The sequence below is a fragment of the Carcharhinus amblyrhynchos genome, chromosome 27 (assembly GCF_965287045.1).
Source record: "Carcharhinus amblyrhynchos chromosome 27, sCarAmb.v2.hapA, whole genome shotgun sequence".
Lineage (NCBI taxonomy): Eukaryota > Metazoa > Chordata > Chondrichthyes > Carcharhiniformes > Carcharhinidae > Carcharhinus > Carcharhinus amblyrhynchos.
The window spans coordinates 40,653,375-40,676,100 of record NC_137350.1 but is presented as its reverse complement, the minus strand read 5'-3'; the positions used below and the strand labels follow the sequence as shown (position 1 = coordinate 40,676,100).

The following is a 22,726-nucleotide window of genomic DNA, read 5'->3' as shown; positions in this document are numbered from 1 at the left end:
CCATCCTCCCCTCTCCGCACCCCCCCATCCTCCCCCCTCCGCCCTGCCCCCTCTCTCTCTGTGTCCTTCCTTCTCTTGACCCTTGCAGGATGTAACAGCCTCTGGCAGTGATGCTGTGTTGTGGGTTCACTCTCTCTGGAGCTGCTTTTTCCAGTTCTGCTTCATAAAGTCTCAGCACAAACTGAATAGTTTTATCAAAGAAATTGAACTCCCAATCACAGGCGGCAGGTTTAAGATGTCACAGGATAAGATCTTTTGTTGTGTGGAGGGTTTGTGTTCTTTGCGGAAGAGCTTCCAGCTGGTTCCTTTTTCCCTTTATTTATTTTGATAAGATTAGTTTAAATATTCCAGCTCCGTGTTAACGATCAAAGCCTTGGCTTCACATTTCCATCGTGTTCTTTATTCACCCTCTTTACCCCAGAGTCTCATTCCCAGTGAGACATCCCCCTCTCTGTATTTGTCAGTTTTTAACATCAGACTGACCTCAGTGATAGGATAATTGGAATGCTGTGTGCTCCATGCCGGTGTGAGTGGCTGGAATTCCATTCTGGGAGAAATCTCCACCCAGTGAGGAAGGAATTGCCGTTTCTGCTGTCGGAAAGTTCCAGAGCTGCAGTTGAATGAGAATCCATTTGGGATACAGTCTCTCCATGTACACAGCAGCGCGTACACATGTAGCAGCCAGCGTATACACACACTTGATGGTTGGTCTCTTTGTCCATGGACCAGGTGTATCCTGCACCCACTAGCTCTCTCCCAGGATGAGTGGGTAAGGAAATGTCACTGAGTCAGGATAACTGTCACAGAGAGTGGGGAGAGGGAGTTGGGAATATCCCCAAACTGTTCCCCCTCTATTGCAAATGTCACACTGAGTCAGCAGAGAATTCACAACCTTGATTGTACAACTGAGAGGCTCTAATTCACAGGAAATAGTGACCAAGTAAAGTAAAAATAATGTTTATTAATGTTACAAGTAAGAATTACATTAACACTGCAATGAAGTTATTGTTAAAATCCCCGAATCCCCTCTCTCCGGCGCCTGTTCGGGTTACACTGAGGGAGAATTTAGCACGGTCAATGCTCCCTAACCAGCACATCTTTCAGACTGTGGGATGAAACTGGAGCACCCGGAGGAAACCCACGCAGACATGGGGAGAACATGCAGACTCCACACAGACAGTGACCCAAGCTGGGAATCAAACCCGGGTCCCTGGCGCTGTGAGGCAGCAGTGCCAACCCACTGTGTCACCGTGCTGCCCTGTTCTCCCCTAGAACATAGCAAGTTGAGGCTTTAATATTAGGAAAGGGTTTATTAGAATGGACATGGAGAAAAGGTTTCTGCTTTTGGACCTGAATATCAGACATTCCCAGAGAAATCCAATGGGGAATTCAGGAGAAATGTCTTTATGCAGAGAGTGGAGAGAATGAGGGGCTCGCTCCTGCGGGGAGGGTATGGGGCTCACTCCTGCGGGGAGTGGGGATGGTGGGGGGCTCGGTCCCACGGGGAGTGGGGAGGATGCGGGGCTCGCTCCCGCGGGGAGTGGGGAGGATGCGGGGCTCGCTCCCGTGGGGAGTGGTTGAAGTGAATATGTTTAAGAGGATGCTGCATAAAAATATGTTGGAGAAAGGAATAGAAGGAGATGCTGATAGGGTGAGAGGAGGTAGGGGTGGAATGTTAAAACTAGCATGGAGCAGCTGGGCAGAATGGCCAGTTTTTGTGCTGTAATGTCTCTGTAATTCTCTGCAGATTATTTTATCTCACAGAGTGCCACTGAGCAGTGCCGTGATCAGGAACACACTGATCCAGACAAAGAATTAGTGTCGGGAGGAAAGTGCGAGATGATTTTTCAGGTTCCGTTGAAACACACTCCGATTTTTATTCCTTTAAAAAGTTTGTATTTGTCAAGGTGATGTTTGAAATATAGAAATATAGACGGTAGGAGCAAGAGGGGTCATTTGGCCCTTTGAGCCTGCTCTGCCATTCATTACGATCATGGCCGAGCATCCAACTCAATCGCTAACCCTGCTTTCTCCCCATAACCTTTGATCCCATCCCCCCCTAGTGCAATATCCAACCACTCTTGAATACATTCAATGTTTTGGCAACTACTACTTCCTGTGGTAATGAATTCCACAGGCTCACCACTCTTTGGATGAAGAAATATCCCCTCACCTTCTAAATGGTCTATCAGGGCAGCACGGTAGCACAGTGGTTAGCGCTGCTGCTTCACAGCACTAGGGACCCAGGTTCGATTCCTGGCTTGGGTTGCTGTCTGTGTGGAGTTTGCACATTCTCCCCGTGTCTGTGCAGGTTTCCTCCGGGTGCTCTGGTTTCCTCTGAAAGGCGTGCTGGTTAAGGTGCATTGACCCGAACAGGTGCTGGAGTGTGGCAAGTATGGGAATTTCACAGTAACTTCATTGCAGTGTTAATGTAAGCCTTACTTCTGACTAATAAGTGTACTTTATTTACTTACTTATGAATCCTTAGACTGTGACTCCTGGTTCTGGGCTCCCCCAACCATCGAGGACATTCTCCCTACATCTACCCCTTAGAATTTTATAAGTCTCTATGAGATCACCCCTCATTCTTCTGAACTCCAGTGAAAACAATCCTAACCTAGTCAATCTCCCCTCATACATCAGTCCCACCATCCCTGGAACCAGCCTGGTAAACCTTCGCTGCTCTCCCTCGAGAGCAAGAACATCCTTCCTCAGAAAAGGAAACTAAAACTGTACACAATACTCTAGGTGTGGCCTCACCAAGGCCCTGTATAATTGTAACAACACATCCCTGCTCCTGTACTCAAAACCTCTCGCAATGAAGGCCAAAATTCCATTTACCTCCTTTCCCACCTGCTGCACCTGCATACTTACCTTCAGTGACTGGTGCACAAGGACACCCAGGTCCCTCTGCACACTCCCCTCTCCCAATTTACAGCCATTCAGGTAGTAATCTGCCTTCTTGTTTTTGCTTCCAAAGTGAATAATCTCACATTTATCCAAATTATACTGCATCTGCCATTGATTAGCCCACTTACCCAACCTGTCCAGATCGTTCTGAAGGATCTCTACATCCTCGTCACAGTTCACTCTCCCACCCAACTTGGTATCACCTAGAAACTTTGAGAAGTTACATTTTGTTCCCTCATCCAAATCATTAATATATATTGTGAATAGCTGGGGCCCCAGCACCAATCCCTGTACACCCCACTAGTTACTGCCTGCCAATTTGAAAAGCACTTGTTAATCCCTACTCTTTGTTTCCTCTCTGCAAACCAGTTTTCTGTCCATCTCAATACACTTCCCCTAATCCCATGCACTTTAATCTTGCACAATAGTGTCTTATACAGAACTCTGTCAAACACCTTCTGAAAGTCCAAATATACCACATCGACTGGTTCCTCCTTGTCAACTCACATCTTCAAAGAATTCCAACAGATTTGTCAAGCATGATTTCCCCTTCATAAATCCATGCTGACTCTGTCTGATCCTGCCACTGCTTTCTAAATGCTCTGCTATAAAGTTTTGATAATTGATTTGAATATTTCCCCACTGCCGTTGTTGAGTTTACTGATCTATAATTCCTGTTTTCTCTCTGCCTCCCTTTGTGAATATTGGAGTGACATTCGCTGCCCTCCAATCTGCAGGGACTGTTCCACAGTCTATAGAATCCTGGAAGATGACCACCAATGCATCCACTATTTCCAGAGCCACTTCCTTATGTACTCTGGGATGTAGACAATCAGGTCCTGGGGATTTATCCGCTTTCTGTCCCATCAACTTTCCTAGCACCATTTCTTTATAAATACTGATCTCTCTCAGTTCTTCCCTCTCACTAAATCTTGCATTCTCCAACATTTCTGGTATCTGATTTGTGTTCTCTTTTGTGAAGACAGAACCAAAGTATGTATTCAGTCGCTCGGCCATTTCTTTGTTCCCTATTATACATTCCCCTGTTTCTGTCTGGAGGGGACCTACATTTATCTTCACCAACCCCTTTCTCTTCACATATCTGTAGAAACTCTTACTGTCAGTCTTTATGTTCCCTGCAAGTTTACTTTCATACTGTATTTTCCCCTTTCTTAATCAATCCCTTGCCCCTTCTTTACTGAATTCTGAACTGTTCCCAATCCGCAGCCCTATTATTTCTCTTGCCCAATCTGTATGCTTTTTCCTTAGATCGGATACTCTCTCCAATTTCCTTTGTAAGCCATGGATTGGCCTCTTACCCATTTTGCTTTTGTGTCAGACAGGAATAAATAGTTGCTGCAGTTCCCCCATATGTTCCTTGAATGTTCTCCATTGCCTATTCATTGTCAACCCTTTAGGTAACTCTCCCCCAGTTGGGAGAATGGAAAACCCTGGTGGCTGTATCATTATCCCTGGCACCCTCATACCCACCTCTCCATGTGTGTCTGTGGGAAGAGAGTGGATCTGATAGATCCCGGCAGATTGCTTTGGAAACGTTTCACAGCTGGTGGGGTTTCTGTGTGTTCCACCCAGTGAAAGATGCTGCTCGTGTTATTTGAGTTGTGCTAGTGACAATTGTAAAGTGAGTGGCACCCAGGGAGTTACAACAATAAAGTTTTCTGGATAACACTGGCACCTCAAACAAATGGTGTGTCTGATCCATGCCCAGGGAAGAGCTCTCACACCCCCAATACATGACCCCTTTTGTACCCATATTACCACACTGTCCATGTGACCAGAACAACTGTCCTACTGTAACCCCCTGTGATTCACATCACACAGACTCAACCTAGCAACAACAATTCCCAATTATGTAGCACCTTTCACAGAGTTAGGATATGGGCAGCAGAGTTTCTGGATGGCGGTCCAGGGACCCAGGTTCAATTCCTGGGAATCGAAGCAGGTGGAGTGGGGGCGAGGGCGGGCAGAGTGGGGGCGAGGGTGGGTGGAGTCGGATCAAGGGTGGGGTGAAGGTGGACAGAGTGGGGGTGAGATTACAGAGATGGAAATCAGCAGTTTGAGTGAAATGTGAACAGGGTGGCAGTGTGGGAGTGAAATTTTTCACGTTATTGAGAATCTGCAGCAATGCTTCCCACTCTGGATATTTTCCTCATAGGGTCAACATTGGTTCAAACTCTGCTTCTGGAGTTTGAATTCCTGGTCTCCTGTCACTTTGACTCTGTTTTGAAATGAAAAACCTTGGCAATGTTTCCAAATCAAAGGAGAATCTAAAGCAGTGCCGTGTAGGATACACACATTGTCTCACACCTCTGACCAAGAATAATTTCACCCTTGGTGACCTTGCCCTTTGCGATCTCGGGGAGTTTCTGCAGCTGCAGAGCTGGCTGTTCATGGACATTGCCCCAATTCAGGGGTAGTGCCAGCCCAGCAGACAACACTCGGTGCTACGGTCACCAGTCTGTTTGAGTTGGTGTTCAGGTCCCAGGGAATGGGAAGGGAAGGAACAAAGGATTTCCTGACACTGTCCAAGGAAACTTGTTGGAGTGTGATCACTGGCAGGGACTGATGGGCTGAATGGCCTGAAACTGCACTCTGCACAATAGGAGCTCCCTGGGCTAGGATGGTGTGCAGTGACAATGAAGCAGGGGTCAGACGGTCAGTGAGATTTCCACCCCAACTTTCTCTGAGTTTTCTGGGTGTGTTTGTCACGTGACCATGATCTCCTGAGTGAGGCTGTCTGGGGAGATGGATGAAGGGGTTAACAGAGAGAGAGAGAGAGAGGCACAGAGAGAGAGAGAGGCACAGAGAGAGAGAGAGAGAGAGGCACAGAGAGAGAGTGAGAGGCAGAGAGAGAGAGAGGCACAGAGTGAGAGAGAGAGTGAGAGGCACAGAGAGAAAGAGGCACGGACAGTGAGACAGTGAGAGGCACAGAGAGAGAGAAAGAGTGAGAGGCACAGAGAGAGAGTGAGAGGCACAGACAGAGAGAGAGTGAGAGGCACAGAGAGAGAGTGGGAGGCACAGAGTGAGAGAGAGAGAGTGAAAGAGAGAGAGAGGCACAGAGAGAGAGAGAGAGGCACAGAGAGAGAGAGAGGCACAGAGTGAGAGAGAGAGAGAGAGCGGCACAGAGAGAGAGAGAATGAGAGGCACAGAGAGAGAGAGAGAGTGAGAGAGAGAGAGGCATAGAGAGAGAGAGAGGCATAGAGAGAGAGAGAGTGAGAGTGAGAGGCACAGAGTGAGAGGCACAGAGAGAGAGAGTGAGAGGCACAGAGAGAGTGAGAGGCACAGAGAGAGTGAGAGGCACAGAGAGAGAGAGAGAGAGAGTGAGAGGCACAGAGAGAGAGAGTGAGAGGCACAGAGAGAGAGAGAGTGAGAGAGAGAGGCACAGAGAGAGAGAGAGAGTGAGAGAGAGAGGCACAGAGAGAGAGAGAGAGTGAGAGAGAGAGGCACAGAGAGAGGCACAGAGAGAGAGAGAGAGGCAGAGAGAGAGAGTGAGAGGTACAGAGAGAGAGTGAGAGGCACAGAGAGAGAGAGTGAGAGAGAGTGAGAGGCACAGAGAGAGAGAGTGAGAGGCACAGAGAGAAAGAGTGAGAGGCACAGAGAGAGAGAGTACATAAAGTTGTACTGACTGCCAGAGGGATAGTGCCCTCAGCAGGTGAGTGGGAATGTGAGAGGGAGCGGGTCTGAGTGTGTGACCCTCCAGCCTTTGGGAGATTTTGATTCCTGTTTGTGTGAAACCCTTCCTAACATCAGTCCCGAGTAGCCTGCTTTTCATTTTTGGGTTCTGTCCCCTGGTTCAGAGTGAGGAGCGGCTCAGAATTCACAAAGAAAATCCGTCAGATTTGCACCCCCAAATAGTTAATTTCACTGACGCTCTGTAAGAATCTATTGATGTGGGCAAGGACAAGAGTTGGGTTAAGGATAGAGATCCTGTAGGAATCTCCGGCTGAATATTGGAATTTGTGACTGATCCCAGCACTGCCTGTTAACAGTGGTATATTTATAGAATTGGAATGTGATTGGCTGCAGTTAGAATTGGCATCAAGAAAGCTTTTCATTTAACCCTTTGACCTTCTGCGGTGTGGAGAGGAAGGAGAGAGAGAGGAGAGGGGGAAGGAAGGGGCAGTGACATGGAGGGAAAGGAGTGAGGGAACAGGAAAAGGGAAATAAAAGGAAAGTGTAGTTTGCAATCGGGAACTTTTTGAAGACCGATGGATATTGGATTGTCAGAACGCTGAGTTTTTAGCTGTTGTGTCTAGGTTTGGTTCAATGGTCTTTAGGACGAGACATTGTTGACATCAAACCTAGCAACTGTCACATTCCCCGTTTCAAATCAACAACTGGATCGATCGATTGGAATATTAATCGAGTTCTATTGATAAGGACTCACTGAGCAGTTACTGTGCAGATCTCAGAACCCTGAAATATTATCCACATGAAAGAGCTTATCCCATTTTAACACATTTCCAGGTAACAGGGCAGGGAGTCGATAACATCACAAAGGCATTGCAATGTTATGTGTGGCGGTGATGTTCCACATTCTGTCCCACACCCAAGGGTGACCATGCTGAGGAATTTGGAATTGGTTTTGTTGTGATCATTGCTAAAGAATATGGCTGTGCAGTAAGGAATTCCGGATGCTGTGATATTCCTTGGCTTGCCAGCTACAACAGGTCATACTGCTGGATCCCAACCGTAGTCTCCCTGTCCCACCACATTCCACTATTGGGTGTCCATCATCATTGGGCCCTGACTGCCCACAGCCAATCCAAAGGCAAACTGATTTTTAATTAATTTATGCTCATCCAATCCCTGAGCTCCACAACCTTGTCAATGTCCTCACATCCTTCCGAGAGTGTAAGGCCCAGAATTGGACACAATTCTCCAGCTGAGGTCTAACCGGTGATTTGTAATTGTTTAATTCGATTTCCTTACTTTTTATTCAAAACTCATTTACAAAGTAAAAAGTCTCACAACAACCAGGTTAAAGTCCAACAGGTTTATCTGGTAGCACGAGCCACTAGCTTTTGGAGCACTGCCCCTTCATCAGGTGAGGTCATTTACAAAGCCAGTTTTCCCAAACACCTGAGCTCCTGGCCCTGAACCATTCAGTGTGTATAAATATCACCCCAGGACCTTCTGCTCCTGCCATCCTGCACTTTATTCCTGTTAGATCTCAAATTGCTTCTCACAAAGTGCATCACTTCACACTTATCCACATTGCCTCTCTCACCAGACAGTCACTGAACTGAAATATTGGGGGAATTTTATCGACTTGTCTGCCCGAGACTGTTCTATATTTCCCGTAATCTGCCTGTCTGTCTGAAACATTGCTAGGCTTTATATTGACAATAAACTTGGAGCTGTACTCCCGACACCCATTGATACATTACACAGTGAGACTGACCCCCAGCAGGTCTTGCTGCATAATTCATCAACTTGTTCATCACTCCATAAAACATCCCTTTCTCACTCCACGTTGCCCCTCGCTTACCGCTGATACCATAAACAGTGATATCTTCAAATAGAATACTTTAACAAATTCCTTCTGTAACCTTGCACAGACACCAGCTGCATTTCCATCAGAGCCTCTCTGTGACTTCTTCAAAGATTTCAATTAATTTAACAAACTTTCTCCTTCACAAATCAATAGTGCCTCTCCCATTAACCCAGACTGACCCTCTGACAGTGCGGCGCTCCCTCGCACTGACCCTCTGACAGTGCAGCGCTCCCTCAGCGCTGACCCTCTGACAGTGCGGCACTCCCTCAGCACTGACCCTCTGACAGTGCGGCGCTCCCTCAGCGCTGACCCTCTGACAGTGCGGCACTCCCTCAGCACTGACCCTCTGACAGTGCAGCACTCCCTCAGCGCTGACCCTCTGACAGTGCGGCACTCCCTCAGCACTGACCCTCTGACAGTGCGACACTCCCTCAGCACTGACCCTCTGACAGTGCAGCACTCCCTCAGCACTGACCCTCTGACAGTGCGACACTCCCTCAGCACTGACCCTCTGACAGTGCAGCGCTCCCTCAGCACTGACCCTCTGACAGTACGGCACTCCCTCAGCACTGACCCTCTGACAGTGCAGCACTCCCTCAGTACAGACCCTCTGACAGTGCAGCACTCCTTCAGTACAGACCCTCTGACAGTGCGGCACTCCCTCAGCACTGACCCTCTGACAGTGCGGCGCTCCCTCAGCACTGACCCTCTGACAGTGCAGCACTCCCTCAGTACAGACCCTCTGACAGTGTGGCACTCCCTCAGCACTGACCCTCTGACAGTGCGGCGCTCCCTCAGCACTGACCCTCTGACAGTGCAGCACTCCCTCAGTACAGACCCTCTGACAGTGTGGCACTCCCTCAGCACTGACCCTCTGACAGTGCGGCGCTCCCTCAGCACTGACCCTCTGACAGTGCGGCGCTCCCTCAGTGTTGTGTTCACTGTGAGATACAAAGTGGGTGTGGTGTGGCTGTCTGTCATTGACTGGTGTTGAACATGGAGCTGTGTGTCGCTGTGGATGAGCTCAGGTCACTGCTGTCCACATCTCTCTCGAGGGTCTAACCTGGTGGCAGAGAGGGCTGGTTGGCTGTGGTGATTTTGGAAATATGTATATTTTCACATTGCGGTTGAGGTTTAAATCTGAGTGTTTTGATGCAGAGACAGACGATTACTGGGAACTGGAGAACCCAGATGGCGGCCACATCCCCTGCCATTCCTACGATAAGAAGTGTATCGCAAAACACTACGCCCGGATTCGCGAGAAGACACACAGTAACGGCAGATCAAAGAACAACCACATCCGTGAAGAGCCTCGCGTCATGGTGAGTTTATAACAGCACCAGAACATTTCACAGGTTGCAAATTCCACAGAATCCTGAGAGAGTCTGAATCTCTGTTGCAAAAATTAATCTCGCTTAGGAGAAATATTTTGATATTTAATTGATATAAGAAGGGTAGCAACAACAAGCCAGGGAATTACAGGCTAGTGAGCCTGACATCATTGGTGAGTAAGTTACTGGAAGGGATTCTGAGGGACCAGGTCTACCAACGTTTGGATAGTCAAGGTCTGATTAGAGATGGCCAGCAGGGCTTTGTTCATGGGAAGTCATGTCCGACAAACCTTTTCGAGTTTCTCAACAAGGTAACCAAGAAGATAGATAAGGGTAGGGCAGTAGATGTTGTTTATTTGGACTTTAGCAAGGCCATGGGCAAGCTCCTGTATCGCAGGCTAGTTTGGAAGGTTCGGTCGCATGGGATCCAGAGAGAGCTCGTAAACTGCATTCAAAATTGGCTCAATGGTAGGAAATAGTGACGGAGCATCGCACTGTCAGAGGGTCAGTGCTGAGGGAGCGCCGCACTGTCAGAGGGTCAGTGCTGAGGGAGCGCCGCACTGTCAGAAGGTCAGTGCTGAGGGAGCGCCGCACTGTCAGAGGGTCAGTGCTGAGGGAGTGCCGCACTGTCAGAGGGTCAGTGCTGAGGGAGTGCCGCACTGTCAGAGGGTCAGTGCTGAGGGAGTGCCGCACTGTCAGAGGGTCAGTGCTGAGGGAGTGCCGCACTGTCAGAGGGTCAGTGCTGAGGGAGTGCCGCACTGTCAGAGGGTCAGTGCTGAGGGAGTGCCGCACTGTCAGAGGGTCAGTGCTGAGGGAGTGCCGCACTGTCAGAGGGTCAGTGCTGAGGGAGTGCCGCACTGTCAGAGGGTCAGTGCTGAGGGAGCGCCGCACTGTCAGAGGGTCAGTGCTGAGGGAGCGCCGCACTGTCAGAGGGTCCAACAGAGGAAGTGCGGCATGATAGATGTGACCGTTTCCATGGTGCTATTTTCCCTGGTCACTTGACTAATGTGGGCGGCATGGTGGCACAGTGGGTTGGCGCTGCTGCTTCACAGTGCCAGGGACCTGGGTTCGATTCCCGGCTTGGGTTACTGTCTGTGTGGAGTCTGCATGTTCTCCCCATGTCTGTGTGAGTTTCCTCCGGGTGCTCCTGGTTCCTCCCACTGTCTGAAAGACGTGCTGGTTAGGGTGGATTGGCCATGCTAAATTCTCCCTCAGTGTACTCGAACAGGTGCCGGAGTGTGGCGACTAGGGGATTTTCACAGTAATTTCATTGCAGTGTTAATGTAAGCCTACTTGTGACTAATAAATAAACTTTAAACAATGGCCTTTGTCAACTAACATCTCTGAAATAGGGGATTAGCTCACAGTGTGTGGGATCTTGCTGTGTGCTAATTAGCTGCTGAGTTTCCTTCATTATAGCAGTGTATACTCTTCATAAAGCTGGTTGTGAAATATTTTGGGATGCTGTGTTTAAATTCAGTTCTTTCCATCACTCTGAGTGGATCAGGAATATTGCCCACACTGCTGTCTGATTCACTGCTGGACTCTCCATGTCTGGAGTAGGAGTTGTGTCTTAGACACGATTTTGGACAAGTAGAGAAATAATGAGAGAAGTGGATCAGTCCCTATCCTGCCCTGTGAGTCGGTGCAGCTGTCTCTGCTGAATGGCTGAAGCTCAGTTACTGCACCATAAATCTAATTGATGTGATTAATTCTTCCTCCAGCTCTCTGGCCCTGACTTGGCCAGTTCCTGGTGAGCTGGAGACCCTGCCTCACACTCTGACATTTATTGTTGCTCGAGAGCTTGTGCCACACATTTCCCATTCCTCATGGAACAGGATGTCTCCAAATACACACCCCACACCCAACGTTCCCAGAAAAAATACCAGCCCTGGAAATACACAGTCAGTTTCATGGTTACCATCCCAATCATTAACCTTTTGGATAGGGCCAGGGGATCAGGAATTAAATCCTAACAGTGAAACTGTCCTTTCCTCTCTCTGGATCTGACCATGGGTTAATTATTTGGATTGACTCAATCAGATGGATTAGCTTCCAGCTGGAACAATTCCGATCTTTTTCCATTTCAGAGCGGCTGTATAAATAGTATTTTCTGTAACTATTTCAATCTGACAATTTTTAAATCAATACCATCCCTCCTGCACTCAAACTTTCTATCCGATGTATTTGTAATCTCGCTGATGTTTTTATTGTTAATCACACCTGTCCATTTTTCTGAATATTTCCCGCTCTGTGATTACAGCTGATCTTTTCCCGATTAATATTTCCTATTTTAAATTCTTTCCAGACTGTTTAAATTTCTCTCTGCTGTATTATTCATTCCTTGAGGATTCTCTGTTCCTTTCTGAGCTCCCTCTCAAAAGTCTTCACTCAAACAGCAGATTCTAAACTCCTGAAACTTTGTCACAGTTTGTGAAATGTATTTCACTCAAATTTCCTAAATGTAAATGTTGTTGTAAGAATGATGCAGGAGTCTGGGGGATGGGGGTGGGGTGGGGGCAGGGGGGGGGTTCTCTGCAGAGAGCTGTGGGTGGGTGTGATGTTGGGGGTCTTTGCAGAGTGGGGGGATGGGAGGATCTTTGCAGAGTGGAAGTGATGCGGGGGGGTCTCTGCAGAATGTGGGTGGGGGTGATGTGGATGGTCTTTGCAGAGTGGGGGAATAGGAGTGATCTTTGCAGAGTGGGGCTGATGGAGGTGTCCTTGCAGACTGTGGATGGGGGTGGTGGGGGGAGTCTGTACGGAGTTGGGGTGATGGGGGGGTCTTTGCAGAGTAGGGGTGATGGGGGGGGTCTTTGCAGAGAGGGGGTGGGGTTGGTGTTGGGGTCTTTGAAGAGTGGAGGAGATGCTGGGAGAGGTCTCTGCAGAGTGGGGGTGATGAGGTGGTCTTTGCAGAGAGGGGGTGGGGTTGGTGTTGGGGTCTTTGAAGAGTGGAGGAGATGCTGGGAGAGGTCTCTGCAGAATGGGGGTGATGGGGGGATTCTTCGCGGAGTGGGGGTGGGGGTGATGTTGGGTCTTTGAAGAGTGGAGGAGATGCTGGGAGAGGTCTCTGCAGAGTGGGGGTGATGAGGTGGTCTTTGCAGAGTGGGGGTGATGGGGGGGGTCTTCGCAGAGTGAGGGTGGGGTTGGTGTTGGGGTCTTTGCAGAGTGGAGGAGATGCTGGGAGAGGTCTCTGCAGAGTGTGGGTGGGGGTGATGTTGGGGCCTTTGTAGAGTTCTGGTGGGTCAAGATGACCATTCCGCGCTGTCCTAACTCTTGCTGTTCTTCAGGGGCCGTGCCAAGGTGAGTTGCAGCGAGCGCTGGAGAGATTTGCGATGTCACAGAGTCAGACACATGAGGATCTGTACCATATTCCAATCCCCAACTGTGACAAGAAGGGATTTTATCATCCAAAGCAGGTGTGTATTTTATTGACAATCACCCTGAAATGCCAGCTGCCGTGTTTTCACTCGGGTGGGATTCTGAATTTTAATACATCCTCCGGGATAGAGGAGCACCAAAACTCTCAGAGAAAAACTCAAAATAAACAGCAGAGTTACTGCTACTGACAGTCTGTATGAATCAATGGACAAATAGCAGCAGAGTAAAGCTCCCTCTACGCTGTCCCCCATCAAACACTCCCAGGACAGGTACAGCATGGGGTTAGATACAGAGTAAAGCTCCCTCTACACTGTCCCCCCATCAAACACTCCCAGGACAGGTACAGCACGGGGTTAGATACAGAGTAAAGCTCCCTCTACACTGTCCCCCATCAAACACTCCCAGGACAGGTACAGCACGGGATTAGATACAGAGTAAAGCTCCCTTTACACTGTCCCCCATCAAACACTCCCAGGACAGGTACAGCACTGGGTTAGATACAGAGTAAAGCTCCCTCTACACTACCCCCCCATCAAACACTCCCAGGACAGGTACAGCACAGCGTTAGATACAGAGTAAAGCTCCCTCTACACGATCCCCCATCAAACACTCCCAGGACAGGTACAGCACTGGGTTAGATACAGAGTAAAGCTCCCTCTACACGATCCCCCATCAAACACTCCCAGGACAGGTACAGCACTGGGTTAGATACAGAGTAAAGCTCCCTCTACACTACCCCCCATCAAACACTCCCAGGACAGGTACAGCACAGCGTTAGATACAGAGTAAAGCTCCCTCTACACGATCCCCCTTCAAACACTCCCAGGACAGGTACAGCACGGGATTAGATACAGAGTAAAGCTCCCTCTACACTGCCCCCCATCAAACACTCCCAGGACAGGTACAGCACAGGGTTAGATACAGAGTAAAGTTCCCTCTACACTGTCCCCCATCAAACACTCCCAGGACAGGTACAGCACGGGGTTAGATACAGAGTAAAGCTCCCTCTACACTACCCCCCATCAAACACTCCCAGGACAGGTACAGCACTGGGTTAGATACAGAGTAAAGCTCCATCTACACTGTCCCCCATCAAACACTCCCAGGACAGGTACAGCACAGGGTTAGATACAGAGTAAAGCTCCCTCTACACTGTCCCCCCCCATCAAACACTCCCAGGACAGGTACAGCACGGGGTTAGATACAGAGTTATTGTCTGCACCTTTTTAATTTGATAAATTAGGTTTTTTTTTGATGCTTAACTATTGTGAACAGGATTTGTTTTGGGTTTGCTGCCAGTTTCTCTGATTGGAATTCTTTAATCGTCGAATGTTCCAGTCATTGAGAACCTCTGACTATCAGCATTTCCAACTTGCAAGTGCTGATATTGAGCTGTCCTTTTGTCAATGTATGGATTGGACTGAATGCAATTGTTGGAAGAGATTGCTGTGTGTTTTACTCCACAGTGTCACCCATCTCTCCATGGGCAGCGTGGGAAATGCTGGTGCGTTGAACCAAAGACTGGGGTGAAGGTGAAAGGCTCGCCAGAGGTGCAAGGAGACATTGATTGTCAGCAGTTCCTCACGGAGCAGGCAAAGGAGTGAGTCTGCACACCCCAGCAGAAAGATCCTTCATCCTTCTCCCAAAAAGACACTAACTCTTTCTGATACTGTCCTAAATTGAAGAGGAGCTGCCACAAGTTGACTAAGTGCATTCTGTGGGAATGTGTAATCCAACTCATTCAAAGCCCACAAATCACTCATCATCTACTTTGACGATCACAGAATCTATCTGAGCTTCTTTGCTTCTTCTAGAGGTTTCTGTTGTTGAAGGTCTTCCAATTTTGATATTTTTCTGACAGTCTTACCCATGTTCCTCTTGCTTGTTCCTCTCAGTTTGCTTCATTTTGAGCTCTTTGCTGATGTGAATTGAACACTCTAACCCTGTCAGTGTCTCTGAAATCACAAGCAGTGTGAATGGAGTGTTGGGCGGCACGGTAGCACAGTGGTTAGCACTGCTGCTTCATAGCTCCAGGGACCTGGGTTTGATTCCAGGCTTGGGTCACTGTCTGTGTGGAGTTTACACGTTCTCCTTGTGTCTCTGACCTCTCTGACAGAGCATCTTATCCAGACGTAACTGTAAGTGTTTGAACAGGATTCAGATGGAGAATGAGAAAGACCCTTCCAATAATCACATCACTTTCACTCAATGTCCAGTCAGGATTAAGATCAACCCATGGGCTCTGAGCATTTCTAGGTTTTATGGGAAGCTCCGTTGTTTATATTCTTTGCTGTTTAGTAGCCCTGGGGATTTTGACCACATCACCCTCCAGGCAAGTTAAAATCAGGTTTGAGGTCAAACTATCCCAGAGTTCAAGTCCTTGGGGAAAGGAGGTCAGACATTATCTCCTTCCCCCAGGGTTGAGAGAGGGAGTGTGGTTCCCGGATGTAGGGAGAGGCTGGGCATGAACACAGAAACACCCAGAGCTGGGAGGTTTTGGAAAATGAAAGATGTTAGCATTTTTAAAAAGAGGGCACGCAGAATAATGAGGGGTAAATCCATGGATAAACGCAAGGAGAGAGTTGGATGTTTCTGCTGCTGTGTAATCCCTTAGCAAACGTGAAGAGGCCAGTTTAAAATTGTCTCCATGATACAACATTGTTTACATCCTCTCAGAATTCAGAAGCAATCTCCCAGTTTGTGCATTATCCTTTCCCGAGTTACTCCCGGCCTGCGGTTACTCCCGGCCTGCGGTTACTCCCGGCCTGCGGTTACTCCCGGCCTGCGGTTACTCCCGGCCTGCGGTTACTCTCGGCCTGCGGTTACTCTCGGCCTGTGGTTACTCCCGGCCTGTGTTTGTGCATTATCCTTTCCCGAGTTACTCCCAGCCTGTGATACTCAAATCATCATTTTCTAACTGACAGTTTGAGCTTTGTCGCATCAAACTGCCTTTTTGTCTCCCAATTGCACAGAGCAGTTTCACTGGTGCAGATATTGGTCTGGGCTAGAAGATAATCCGAACCATATCACTGCACCAAGTGGAGTGTTCAGCGCTGTTTTTATATTCAATGGGAGAATGTCCAACCAATGGATTGTGAAGGAATAAAATATAATTTTGTTTAAATTTTCGCCACATTTGTTACTCCCTTCACATTGAATCAGCTCCATGTAACACATCAGACTCAGCCAGAAGGGGCTGTGTGGAGTGGGTGAAGCAGAGAGCAGGAGGATTGGCCTGCAGAGGAAGTAAGAAATCTCACGACATCTCACGAATCATCAGGTGATTCCAAATAAACTTGTTGGACTTTAATCGGGTGTTGTGTGACTTCTTACTGTGCCTGCCTGAGTCCAATGCTGGTGTCTCCATGGGTGAGGGGAAGTGGGGCTGGGTGGGAAGAGATCATTTGAATGGGAAGAGGTTCAGGTGGAATAGAAAGACCAGCAGGGAGCATTGGGCTGAATGGCCTGCTTCTGATCAATAGTAATTGTCAGATTCAGTGTAATAAAATTCCCCTGCCGCAGACTGAGAGATTGAACTAACCCACACTCCTCAGATGGATAATTGGTTTTGACAATATCACAGTTTGATTGTGGCAGTTCAGACACTGCCCCAGCTCTGAGTTGAAGCTTAAAACTCCTTCAGTGTTTTCGCAGTGTGACAGAGAGATGACCAGGCTCCAGTTCAAAAAGAACCCTTTTATTGGGAATAGTTGAACCAAAGAAGATATCATATTTTGTTGTTTTTCTGCCTCTGGCAATGAGGAGGATTCTTTTGTGTTCTATCTCTGTTGACTGCTTTCTGATTCCCCATCACCAAGTGAAGATTGAGTTCTTGCTGAATGAAGAGAGAGAAACTGTCCTTGAATGTGATTAGCATAGAGCCTGAGGATAATGACATAAGTACCTGCACATGACCCAACTGAGGATTTCTAACTCATGGAACACACTGCCAATCAGCTCAGTAACTCGAGCATTAGAAAATATTTTGACAGATTAACATTTGTTTCTGGAGCAGACTGAAAGGGGAAACTGTTGAGGTAACAACAGGGAGCACAAACCTTCCAGTTCCCAGTTGCTCCTGTTTGTCTCTTACTGAGAAACTGGGAGGTCCCTTTGAATGTCACTTGAGTAACAACTGATCTCATGTCCAAGAGAATCACTGGCTAAAGGGGACACAGGGAAACCCTCCCTGCTTTCCACACTGATGGTCAATGTCCAGACTAACCTCACTCCTCTGAGCCTGATCTCAGTTCTGGTCCTCGGTCAGCATTAAGCTGGGAAGTTTTCCCTGAGAGAGCCTCTGATAGTGAGGTCACCAGCGGGCAGATTCTCTCTCTCTTGGATTGCTGGCAGAGGCCTGTCACTGGGTTATGGTTGGACCTTCTCTCCGTCATGGCATTTCACTGCTTCAACCCTTGAATTGCTTCAGACTCTGCTTTTGACCTTGGCTTTAACGTAGCAACTAAATTCTCAACGACTTCCTAATATTGGAACCTGTGGAATTTGCTACCCCAAAGTGTGGTGGATAAATTTGCGGTGGAGTTAAACAGGTTTTTAATTGGGAACGGGTTGAAGGGTTATGGGGAGAAGGCAGGAAAATGGGGATGAGGAGCATATCAGCCATGATGGAATGGCGGAGCAGACTCGATGGGCCAAATGGCCTAATTCAACAAGGTATCAGACCCTGAATATATTAATTTCAGTATCCACCGCTCCACCACGCTCTCTCCATCCCACCTCACACTTCACCTGAGTGACATTTGAAGAGATTCCAGGTGATTCTGTGTTGTTGAATGTGGCGTCTGCTCCATCAGTATATTGTCTAACGTAGAAAGAAATTCCTTAAAGACATGAGACTGTGCAGAAACAGGAAAAGGAGATTGTGTCGAGACTGTCGCAAATTATGAGCAAAGGAAGAAATCAAAAAACTGATGATGTTTAACTTCAATTGTACAAAGATTAGGGACATGTGATTACCAACACATCAGATCTGCATTTTACACTCTGCTGTCTTTAAAACCTGTGATATTCAGAACCTTTTTTTAAATACTATATTAGAGCGTGTTTTTGTAAAGTATTGAAATGTAATAAATGCCAAGACAATAAATCAAATGACTTTACTGTGTCACTTCCTGAAATTTTTTTTATATATTTTTTTACTTTTTTTGCTGTTACCTGTTTCAGGGATGGCAGTTCGGGCAGTGTGCTGCATCCCCTGTGGGATGTATGTGGTGAGGGACTCCAGTAGTGTTTCAGGGGATTTTACTTGTAGGAAGTGTCTTAGATTGAAGCTTCTGGAGGAGCGTGTTAAGGAGCTGGAGGTGGTATTAGATGAGCTCCGCATAATTCGTGAGGCAGAGAGAGACATTGATAGGAGTTTTAAGGAAATAGTCACTCCTAGTAATCAGTCTTGGGTCAATGTCAAGAGGAGGGGAAAGAAGCATGTGGGAGGAGAATCCCCTGGGGCTGTTCCCCTCCAAAATAGGTTTTCGGTCCTGGAGGCTACAGTTGAGGAAGCATCAACTGGGGATAGCCAAAGGGAGCAGGACTCTGGGGGTGAGCCTATTGTAAAAGCTCAGGTGTCTAGGGGATGCAAGAGATTGGGCCTCGTGATTGGGGACTCTACAGTTAAGGGGACGGATAGGAGAGTTGGTAGTAAGGGTAGGGATTCAGGGCTGGTGTGTTGCCTACCAGGGGCTGGGGTCCGGGATGTGTCAGAGAGGATATTCAAGACTCTTAGGGGAGAGGGTGATCAACCCCAAGTTATAATTCATGTGGGGACACATGACATAGGGAGGCTAAGGGAAGGGGATATTAAGCAGAGTTTCATGGAGTTGGGATGGAAACTAAAGGCCAAGTCAAACAGAGTGGTTATCTCTGGACTCTTGCCTGTGCCACGGGATAGTTTAGAGAGGAATAGGGAGAGGGAAAGTTTGAACTTGTGGCTGAGGGGATGGTGCAGGAGGGAGGGGTTTAATTACTTGAGCAATTGGGGCTCATTCTGGGGAAGATGGGATCTCTATAAGAGTGATGGTATACATCTGAACCAGAGGGGAACAAATATCCTGGGGGGTAAATTTGTGAAGGCTATGCGGAGTGGTTTAAACTGATTCAGAGGGGGGGTGGGATCCTGGGTAGAGGGGGTGAAAGTGAGGGGGGCATAGAAGGGGACGGCATTGCACGGCATTGTGGGGGTGGGGCAGAGCGAGGTTTGAAATGTATATACTTTAACGCGAGGAGTATTCGCAATAAAGTGGATGAACTTGCAGCGTGGATCAGTACCTGGGACTTTGATGTTGTGGCCATTTCAGAGACGTGGATAGAGCAGGGTCAGGAATGGATGTTGCAGGTGCCGGGGTACAAGTGCTTTAGTCGGAGTAGAGAAGGAGGTAGAAGGGGGGGTGGAGTAGCATTATTGGTCAAGGACTATATCACAGTGTCAGAGAGGAAGTTTAATGAGGACTTGTCTGTTGAGGTAGTATGGGCAGAAATTAGAAATAGGAGAGGAGAGGTCACCCTGTTGGGAGTCTTTTATAGACCTCCAAAAAGTTCTAGAGAGGTTGAGGAAAGGATTGCAGAGACGATCCTGGTTAGGAGTGAAAGTAATAGGGTAATTGTTATGGGGGATTTTAACTTTACTAACATTGATTGGAATTGCTATAGCTCTAGCTCGTTAGAGGGGTCAGTTTTTGTTCAAAGTGTGCAGGAAGGTTTCTTGACTCAATATGTAGATAGGCCAACTAGAGGTGAGGCTATATTGGACTTGGTGCTGGGAAATGAGCCAGACCAGGTGCTAGACTTGGAAGTTGGTGTGCTTTTTGATGATAGTGACCACAATTCGGTTACGTTCACCTTAGTGATGGAAAGGGATAGGCATGAACCTCGGGTCAGTAGTTTTAGCTGGGGGAAGGGTAATTATGAGGCCATTAGGAGAGAATTAGGAAGCATTGGTTGGACTAGGAGATTACAGGGACTAGGAACGTCTGAAATGTGGAGTTTTTTCAAGGAGCAGCTACTGTGGGTCTGTGATAGGTATGTCCCTGTCAGGCAAGGAGGAATTGGTAGGGCTAGGGAACCGTGGTGCACCAAAAAAGTTGATTTGTTGGCTAGGAAGAAGAAGGAGGCTTATGTTCGGATGAGGCTTGAGGGCTCGGGTAGTGCAGTAGAAAGCTTTAGATTGGCTAGGAGGGAGTTGAAGAGGGAGTTAAGAAGGGCTAGAAGAGGGCATGAGATGACTTTGGCTGATAGGATTAAGGAGAATCCTAAGGCGTTCTATAGGTATGTCAAGAACAGAAGGTTGGTTAGGGCAAGATTAGGGCCAGTTACAGACAGTAGGGGGAAGTTGTGTGTGGAACCGGAAGAGATTGGAGAGGCATTGAACCATTATTTCTCTTCGGTGTTCACGCAGGACGATATGAATGTAGCTGAGGAGGTCACTGGGGTGAAGGGGTGTAAAATAGAAAGTATTGTAGTTGATACAGAGGATGTGTTGGATATTCTAGATGGGTTGAAAGTAGATAAGTCCCCTGGTCCAGACGGGATTTACCCTAGGATTCTATGGGCGGCAAGAGAGGTGATTGCAGAGCCACTGGCTCTGATCTTCAGGTCGTCGTTGGTCTCTGGTATAGTACCGGAAGATTGGAGGACAGCGAATGTTGTCCCATTGTTTAAGAAGGGGAGCAGAGACTTCCCTGGGAATTATAGACCAGTGAGTCTTACTTCTGTAGTGGGCAAGGTTTTAGAAAGAATTATTAGGGATAGGATTTATAGTTATTTGGAGAGTAATGAATTGATTAGAGATAGTCAGCATGGTTTTGTAGCGGGAAGGTCGTGCCTTACTAACCTTATTGAGTTCTTTGAGAAGGTGACCAAAGAGGTGGATAGGGGTAAGGCAGTAGACGTGGTATATATGGATTTTAGTAAGGCGTTTGATAAGGTTCACCATGGTATGCTTCTGCAGAAAATGCAGATGTATGGGATTGGTGGTAATTTAGGTACTTGGATCAGGAATTGGTTAGCAGATAGGAGACAGAGGGTGGTGGTTGATGGTAATTATTCATCATGGAGTTCGGTTACGAGTGGTGTGCCTCAGGGATCTGTTTTGGGGCCACTGCTGTTTGTAATCTTTATTAATGATCTGGATGAGGGTATAGTTGGGTGGATTAGTAAGTTTGCTGATGACACCAAAGTCGGAGGTGTGGTAGATTGTGAGGAAGGGTGTCGAAGTTTGCAGGGTGACTTGGACAGGTTGCAGAGCTGGGCCGCGAGGTGGCGGATGGAGTTTAATGCGGAGAAGTGTGAGGTAATCCATTTCGGTAGGAATAACAGATGTGTTGAGTATAGGGCTAACGGGAGGACTTTGAATAGAGTGGAGGAGCAGAGGGATCTAGGTGTATGTGTACATAGATCCCTGAAAGTTGGGAATCAAGTAGATAAGGTTGTTAAGAAGGCGTACGGTGTCTTGGCGTTTATTGGTAGGGGGATTGAATTTAGGAGTCGCAGCGTCATGTTGCAACTGTACACAACTCTGGTGCGGCCGCACTTGGAGTACTGTGTGCAGTTCTGGTCCCCACATTACGGGAAGGATGTGGAGGCTTTGGAGAGGGTGCAGAGGAGGTTTACCAGGATGTTGCCTGGTATGCAGGGGAGGTCCTATGAGGAGAGACTGAGGGATTTGGGGTTGTTTTCACTGGAAAGAAGGCGGCTAAGAGGGGATCTTATAGAAACATATAAGATGATTAGAGGTTTAGATAGGGTGGATGGTGATAGCCTGTTTCCTCGGATGGAGAAATCTAGCACGAGGGGGCATGGCTTTAAATTAAGGGGGGGTAGTTATAGGACGGATGTCAGGGGCAGGTTCTTTACCCAGAGGGTGGTGAGGGACTGGAATGCCCTGCCTGCTGCAGTTGTAAATGCACCTAGTTTGGGGGCGTTTAAGAGATCCGTGGATAGGTTTATGGACGAAAAGGGATTGGTTTAGATTAGTGGGTCAATGTTTTTTTTTAAAAAATAAGACTGGTCGGCGCAACATTGTGGGCCGAAGGGCCTGTTCCGCGCTGTAATGTTCTATGTTATATGTTCTATTGTTGCGTCTGCATCATCTCCTCCTCTTTCTATTTCTCATTATCACAGAGCTGTTTGTGGAGTCTTGCTGTGCACAAAATGACTGCCATGTTTTCTACATCACAACAGTGACCACCCTGTGAGAAAAAGTATTTCTTTGCCAATTAAATGCTTTTTGATGTCCTGAACTCATGAAAAATGTGACAGAAATATGACTGTGTCAGTGTTCAGAGATTATACTCATAAATCAAACATCTACAGCTCCTTGCGACAGAGAATTCCAAACCTTCACATCGCACTGAGTGAAAATAATAAGAACATAAGAACATAAGAAATAGGAGCAGGAGTAGGCCATCTAGCCCTTCGAGCCTGCCCCGCCATTCAATAAGATCATGGCTGATCTGTTGTGGCTCAGTTCCACTTTCCCGCCCTCTCCCCATAACCCTTAATCCCCTCTCTTATCAAGAACCCATCAACCCGCTTCTTAAAAATATTTAGCGAGGCAGCCTCCACCACTTCAACAGGC

At 47.7% G+C, this 22,726-nt stretch overlaps 1 protein-coding gene across 1 annotated transcript in view; it reads left to right on the top strand.

The window, feature by feature from the left end:
* The window catches only part of LOC145359227 (insulin-like growth factor-binding protein 4), a 33,968-nt gene extending 15,711 nt beyond the window's left edge, over window positions 1-18,257 (top strand). Inside the window, exons 2-4 of the mRNA XM_080213715.1 lie at window positions 9,587-9,750; window positions 13,047-13,175; window positions 14,604-18,257. Coding sequence (XP_080069841.1) covers window positions 9,587-9,750; window positions 13,047-13,175; window positions 14,604-14,741 — 431 coding nt within the window. The 3' untranslated portion in view covers window positions 14,742-18,257. The remainder of the gene's footprint in view (window positions 1-9,586; window positions 9,751-13,046; window positions 13,176-14,603) is intronic.
* Window positions 18,258-22,726: the final 4,469 nt, after the last annotated feature.